At 52.4% G+C, this 6,573-nt stretch overlaps 1 protein-coding gene across 3 annotated transcripts; it reads right to left on the bottom strand.

The window, feature by feature from the left end:
* Positions 1-831: 831 nt before the first annotated feature.
* On the bottom strand, positions 832-6,011 carry LOC110317144 (histone H1oo). Of its 3 annotated transcripts, XM_021191545.1 has the most exons (6): positions 5,858-6,011; positions 3,858-3,937; positions 3,139-3,398; positions 2,103-2,409; positions 1,294-1,355; positions 843-1,164 (listed from the first exon to the last, which is right to left on the bottom strand). In XM_021191545.1, the coding sequence occupies exons 3-6, from the start codon at positions 3,352-3,354 to the stop codon at positions 949-951; spliced, it is 801 nt and encodes a 266-aa protein (XP_021047204.1). In that variant the 5' UTR covers positions 3,355-3,398; positions 3,858-3,937; positions 5,858-6,011; the 3' UTR covers positions 843-948. The 3 variants fall into 3 exon arrangements, with proteins under 3 accessions (XP_021047205.1, XP_021047203.1, XP_021047204.1); XM_021191546.1 differs by lacking the exon at positions 3,858-3,937 and having other exon boundaries at positions 832-1,164; positions 1,290-1,355; positions 5,858-6,003; XM_021191544.1 differs by lacking the exon at positions 3,858-3,937 and having other exon boundaries at positions 832-1,164; positions 5,858-6,003.
* Positions 6,012-6,573: the final 562 nt, after the last annotated feature.

The raw sequence follows: 6,573 nt of genomic DNA, 5'->3' as shown, positions 1-6,573 counted from the left end.
TAGGGACACCCCACCAGTTGTGTCTATGAGGCCATTTCCTTCTAGAGATGTTTACGTGGGAAGACCAGAATTTTGGTGGAACCATCTTGTGGGCTGGAGTTCCACATGGAGTCCAAGAGGAGCAAGAGTTGAGCCACGTGCCACCACCCGTTCATTTCTCTGCTACCTGACAAAAGTCAGCCAGCAGCTCACACTCCCACTGCTGGGCCTTTGCTGCCATGATGGACCATGAGCTAAAAGTAAAGCCCCTCCCATGCTAACTCTCAGCTGTCCAGTACTGTATCATAGCAGCGTGGACAGTAACCAATACAGGTCCTTTGTGCCCTCCCCTTCTCTTGCTGAATACGATTCCATCCAGACTTGGGGGTCCTGCTCAGCGGCCCTCCCCTATCTAAAATTGCACCAAGGGCTGGCAAGATGGCTCACTGGACAAAGGTGCTTGCTGCCAACTTGATACCCCAAATTCCATTGGGATTCACAAAGTGGAAGGAGAGGACCCCCTTCAAATTGTCATCTGACCTCCATACATACACCATGACACAGGTACAGGTATACATTCTAAACTACAGTTGCAGCCAGCACGGTGTTCCTTGGCAGACAATATGCTGGTCCCCCAAGCTGTAGTCTGTCTGCCTCTCTGGGCTGAGACCTGATGGTTAGGCTCAGGAAGCTTACCCTCTCTGGCCCCTCAGGTCCTCCATCCCGCCATCCCTCCATCCCTCCTGCAGGCTTTGTAAAGACATCAACTACACCACAGCCTGCACTGCTCCCTGGCTGCCAACTGCTCAAAACCCACCTCTGCCTTCCTGTCCCACGGTCCAGTGTCCAACGTACCAGTGTGTGAATACAAAGTCTTTATTGATAAATAAGTTATGATTAAACATTGTGACGGTTTGTTAGCAGATAAAAGCTTCAGAATCGCCATCTCCCGGGCCCTGGCTACTAGCCTCAGGCTACTTGTTGGGAGCCTTGGAGGAGGTCCTGGGGAGTCTCAGGGGTCTTTGCCTTCCTGACCCTAGGTGTGGGTTGTGCTTTGTGTCCTATGTCCTGGGAGGGAGTGGGCACTTTGGTCTCCTGTACTGTCTTGGTCCCCTGAACGACTGTCTCAGTGTGGGCCGTGTCTGCCATCTTCCTTTTGTCGAGGGAAGCAACGCTATTCTGGACCTATAAAAAAAAGCAAGCCCGGTGGTGGGGAGATAGCTCAGCCAGCAGAGCACTCACCTCACAAGCACAAAGGCACAGGCTTCCTCCCCAGAGGACGCGAGACACAGCGGGCATCAGACACCTACCCACCTTGCTGGCCGGGGGCTTCGATTTCTCACGCACATCTTTGGTTTTCCCATGGGCATCTGCTTCTGTAAGATGAGGGAGTAATAAGAGACAAAGGGTCTACAGGCTCTAGAGTTTTCAGTCTGCCTAGATCCCAGGTTGTCACCTGGACAGACACCTGAAGGCCATGTGACCTGGGTCAGCTGTTTTACCCCTGAGTCTCAGGCCCCCGCAAATCAGATGTCTCTTTACACAACATGGGAACATCAGCTTGGTTGCCTACCTGCCAATGGTAGTACTTTAATGTTTATTATGATGTATATGTATATGTATATGATTTTTTTCAGGAGGGTAGAGTTGTTTGAGACCGAGTCTCATGTGACCCAGACTGATTTCAAGCTCTATATAAATGTAAAGATGTTGCCTTGAACTTCTGGTCTTCCTGCCTCTCATCCCCAAGTGCTTAGGATTATGGGTGTGCACCAGCTTCCTTGGTTGTCTTAAAACCATCACTCGAGGCTCCCCACCAGAGTCCTCTCACGGCTACTCACTGCCCCAGGATGAGCCCAGACTCTCCTCTTTGCAAAACCCCCTTGGATTTCTTCTGACCTCCCAGACAGAGACAGACCCCTGGCAGCCTTTCTGCTCAGATGCATGGGAGATGCCTACTCCAAGAAGCCTTTCCTGGTCCTGTCTCAAGGCAGCTACGGGTTCTCCATTCCTCTATCCAGGTCTAGCACTCAAGGCCCACTTCCTAGGGAGGGAAGCCCCTCCCACTCTACCCAGGTGGCTGTTGGGGACCCCCTGTCCTTGCCACCCGTCCACACACCTACCTTGCCTGCTCCCACTGTGTTTGACCTTCTGGCCTCCGTTGGCAGTCAGAGGGGCCCCTGCTTTGTCTTGTTTTAGGGGGCCCTTTCTGACCTCTTTCGGTTTAGCCTTGGCTTTCTTAGGGGCAAACTCCAGTGTGGCTGCCATGCAAGGGTGAGCCCTCCTCTTCTGCCCTTTCTCCATCGTGGCCTTGCCAACTTGGTCTTTTTTCAGCAATCCAGATTTCTTGGGGCCTGTCTTCTTGGCACCTGCAGCTCCCCTGCCGGCTTTTGTGGCACAAGCTTTCTTTGTCTTGGGCTTCGGAACTAGCTAAAGACAGAGTACAGGGTTGGGGTGAGAACAGAAGCTCTGGATATCTCTATACCCCAGACAGGACACCAAAGGGGCCATGCTCTCAACACCAGGGTTAAGAGGAGAGGAAAGAGGAGACATATCCTCCCCTGGGGTCCTCGTTGCATTTCACCTGGTGTTAGTCTCTTGTCTTCCTGAAGTGCCCTGCCACTCACTCCTAAGGATCTGTACCTGCCCTCTGCCTATCACCCACTTAGCCTCAAGCCTCACTCTGCCCCTGCTCCCTGAAGTCCCACCTCTTCTCAATGTCTCCAAGAACATAGGCTGAGGGGAGAGATGACCGATTTCCCAGCTTTCTGCAGGTCTGTAATTTGAGGCTCTATTGAGCCACCTGCTCCTCCCCTCCCACTCCAACTAGGTCCCAGTAGTGTCCCCTAGGCCCTAGCAGAGCTCCCCAGTATTGGGACTTCTTGAGATGGGCACCCCAGTAACCACAGGCACATGAGGTTAGTAGAGACTGCCCCCGCAGTGCCCTCCCCAGAAGCTGTGGGTCTGTGGCTATGTGGTAGACACAGGCAAGAAGCCACACACACAGACCCTGATACTGTGCAGGCTCCCCACACGGCACAATATGGGTCAGCAGAGGGCTGTGGAGGGAGATGTGGGCTGTGGCAAGAAGCAGTATGTACTAAGGGTCCGATGTCTGAACCTTGCACCAAGGCCTCCCCGTCCTTGGCTGTGGCTCACTTTGAAGCTGCCAGTGGCACCCTTGGCCTTGGAGTGAGCAGGCCTGGTGAGGAGGCCCCGACGAACACCAGTTTCCAGAGCCTGCTTCAACAGGTACTTGAAGCGGGTGGTGTCCACTGTGGGGTACTTGTGTTGGATGTAGACCTTGATGGCCACAACTGAAGTGCCCTGGCGCTTCTCCCTGGCCCTTAGAGCCTCTAGCACCATGCGTAGCATTGTTGGGTTCCGTTGGCCTGCTGCGATTCCGCGGCAATGTGGACCTGTGGGATAGACAGAAGGACATCACCCAGACTGCTCTCTGCCCCGGTCAAGGCCTGCTTTGGTGGGGCAGAGCACATGCATTGAGACCCAGCTTCCTGTGAGCATCACTGGCTGCTAGTCTGCAAGCCTTACACAGACCGCAGTCCCTACAGGGCTCATCAGGGTCCCTCCTTTTGAAGGATATTCTCTTGGAGAGGCAATCCCGGGTAGGTGAGCCGCCCGAGGGTATCTACAGCTGTAGCTGTATTGTACTCAAAGAAGTAAATCAGGGAGCTCTCAGCGAGGGCCATGTTGGCTTCTCTTATTCTTATACACACACACACACACACACACACACACACACAAACACACGTCACCTTGAAGAAGGCACCAAAGACCCTGGGACAGAAACACTGAGAAAGCAACATCTCTGCCAAATGCCACAGGGCCCTGTTCAGACTCAGGAAATCCGGGCGTACCGGTTACCCCAGGACTCCCAGACACAGGGGTGGAAAGACTTATTTCCAGACCAGCCTGGGGCTACAGAACGAGGTGGTACCTCAAAAATAGGATATACACAAACTCAAAATCCAACTGGACAAAGAATAGCCAAATATTTATAGACGCTGGGAAGAAAAGGCAGCACTGAAGTCTTGTTTGTTTGTTTGTTGTGCTGCTTATGAGCCAACCCAAGGCTTGGTGCACGCATGCCAACCAAGGGTTCTAGCACTGAGCTGGACCCCAGGCCTGACAGCCCTTTCTTAAAGGTTCAGCTCTTTGGAAATCAACCCTGGACTATTTTCAGCTGAAATGCTGGGCCTGGCACGTGTCTGAGATAAGCCGGTGGGTAAGCAAAAAGCAACCACAGCCGAGGATGGCCTCGCCTGATGGGCACAGGGGAGGGGCTCAGCTGCTCCGGGCCCGATTTCCTCTCAGTCTCAGAAGGTTTCCTAACAAGATATTAGCATCATCTGTGGGTCCTAGACTTTGTAGATATAAAATCTGTGTCCACAGCTGGAAAGAAAGTAGAAGTGAAACTCTCTGGGGAGCAAAGGAGTGAGGAGGGGGAGGGGAGGAGGACTGGGAGGAAGATGCTCACACATTACATTATATGCTTGCGTGGAAAAGGCCTCATGTGCAGAGTTAGAAAAGTGAAAATAAAGGGAACCTTACTGTGTAGCTCTCACTAGCCTGGAATTCACTCTGTGGACCAGGTTGGCCCTGAACTCAAGAGCTCCCCCTGTCTCTACCTCTCAAGTGTGAGTCATCATGCTCAGTCCAACATGTTTAAAATAAACTTATTTGGGGAAAAGCAAAAGTAAAAACAGTCACATTCCTAGATTCAGGCCCCCCCAGAAGTGAGACCGCAAGCAAGGGCACAAGGAGGGTGAAGAAGCCTGGTGTGCTAAGCGTGCCCGACTGAGACCCTGGGCTCCATCCCCAGCCCCGCCAGCCGTGTGCGCGAGCTGTTCTTCCCAACAGCCTAAATGCCCGTGACCACACACGATACACTCACACAATGGAATACTACTTGGCCATAAAGGACTGAAATGCAAGAGGTTACCACATAGAGTGCTTCTAAGTATAAGCAAGCACAAAAAAAAAAAAAAAAAAAAAAAAAAAAGCCAGTCACAACTGTATGAAATGGCGAGGGCCCACAGACACAGGTGGAGTGAAGCTGGGGAGTGACTGTTAATAGCACGAGTCAGCTTTTCTTCTCAGGATTCTCAGGATAGGATTCAATTCTGAAACAGATTGTGGCGCTGGGCACACGTGATAACATACTAAAGGTCGCTGCACGGTGAACTTGGGGGGGTGCAATGGGGTATTTTGAGATGGGCCGTCGCTTTTGAAAAGCAGCAAGAAAGAGGAGGATTTGGGGGAGAGAAACGGAGAACCTGTCGGCCACAGGTGCGTGACTTAAACTCAGAGTGATGCTGTCAGAATTATTTGCAAAATTCAGACTCAAAAGTTAAGTTTAGAAGTAGAAAGAAAAGGCCCTAGGCTGGAGAGATGGACCAGTGGTTAGGAACACTGGGTGCTTTTCCAGAGGACCAGGGTTCAATTCCCATGACCCACATGGCAGCTCACAGCTGTCTGAACTCCAGTTCTCTGAAATTCTAGTTCCATTGGGTCCAACACCCCCACATACAGACATACGTGCAGGCAAAACACCAATGCATGTAAAAGAAAAAAGAAAGAGCCATACGAAATGATGAGCCATACGAAATGACAAGCCACGAGCCTGAGCAAGTCCTGTAGCAGGGCCACGGCAGCCTGCACCTGCCTGAAGTCTTCACTGTGAGTCCCAGACCAGGAAATGGGCCCATCCAGCTTCATTCCCCACCAGGACTAGGTCTCCTCTTCCAATCCGAGTGAGCGGTGGGAACCAGCCTTAAGCAGCACGCACCTTCTCAGCGGCTGTCTCCAGGTTTCCAGGGACCTTGGCCTAGACTCAGAATTCCACTCTCTTGCTTACCTGGCTTGTCAGCCCCACGGAGCCCACACGATCCAGAAGGGGATGTGTCCCTGGAGGGCAAAGAGGAGGAAGAGGAAGAAACACTGGAGACACTCCCAGGAGCCATGACACAGGCGGCGGCAGGCCAGGCCAGTACTCGCTCAGGTGGCAGCCTCCAGACCTCCTGCCTTAAATACCTCTCAGCGGAATTTAACCAATGACCAACAGGCCTAGCACCTGAGCAGCCGAAAGCTACCAATCGGGCCTCGAGGATAAGACTCACTCTAAACACAGCACCCACCTCAACCCTGTGGGACCTGAGGCCACGGGAGAAGTAAGGAGGCAGCGTCACTGTGTCCTACCTAGCTGACAGAGCTGACATCCAACGGGAGACAACTGAGTTGGGGGGATGCTCACAAAGGCCCCCTAATCCACAAGGGCAGGAGTCTGTCTACCCTGTTTCAGACTGCTGCTAGCCTCAGTTTTCCACAAAGTAGGAATTGTGCCCAAGGGAGGGAGCGTTTGGAAGGAGCGAGCCAGGCTGGCTCCCAGATCTCTTCCTTCTGTGTCATTTTGATGTTTTAGATTATACTGCAGTTTGAGATGCAGGGGAAGGTGTGTCAGGGTCTTTATATGGCCTTGGCTGATGGTCACTGTCTTCAGTATCCTTGGCATTCAAAGACACACTGGGACAAACCTAAGTTGCTGTTTTCCATCACACTACCCAACACTGGAAC

Source organism: Mus pahari, chromosome 2 (genome assembly GCF_900095145.1).
Source record: "Mus pahari chromosome 2, PAHARI_EIJ_v1.1, whole genome shotgun sequence".
In the NCBI taxonomy this organism is placed as follows: domain Eukaryota; kingdom Metazoa; phylum Chordata; class Mammalia; order Rodentia; family Muridae; genus Mus; species Mus pahari.
This window is presented reverse-complemented; position numbering and strand designations above follow the sequence as displayed.

Coding starts and splice junctions, on each gene's coding strand:
- LOC110317144 (XM_021191544.1), bottom strand. CDS start 5,963: ATGGCTCCTGGGAGTGTCTCCAGTGTTTCTTCCTCTTCCTCCTCTTTG. Junction 3,399..5,857: donor CCGTGGGGCTGACAAGCCAG/GTAAGCAAGAGA, acceptor TCTATCCCACAG/GTCCACATTGCCGCGGAATC. Junction 1,356..2,102: donor ACACAGTGGGAGCAGGCAAG/GTAGGTGTGTGG, acceptor CTCATCTTACAG/AAGCAGATGCCCATGGGAAA.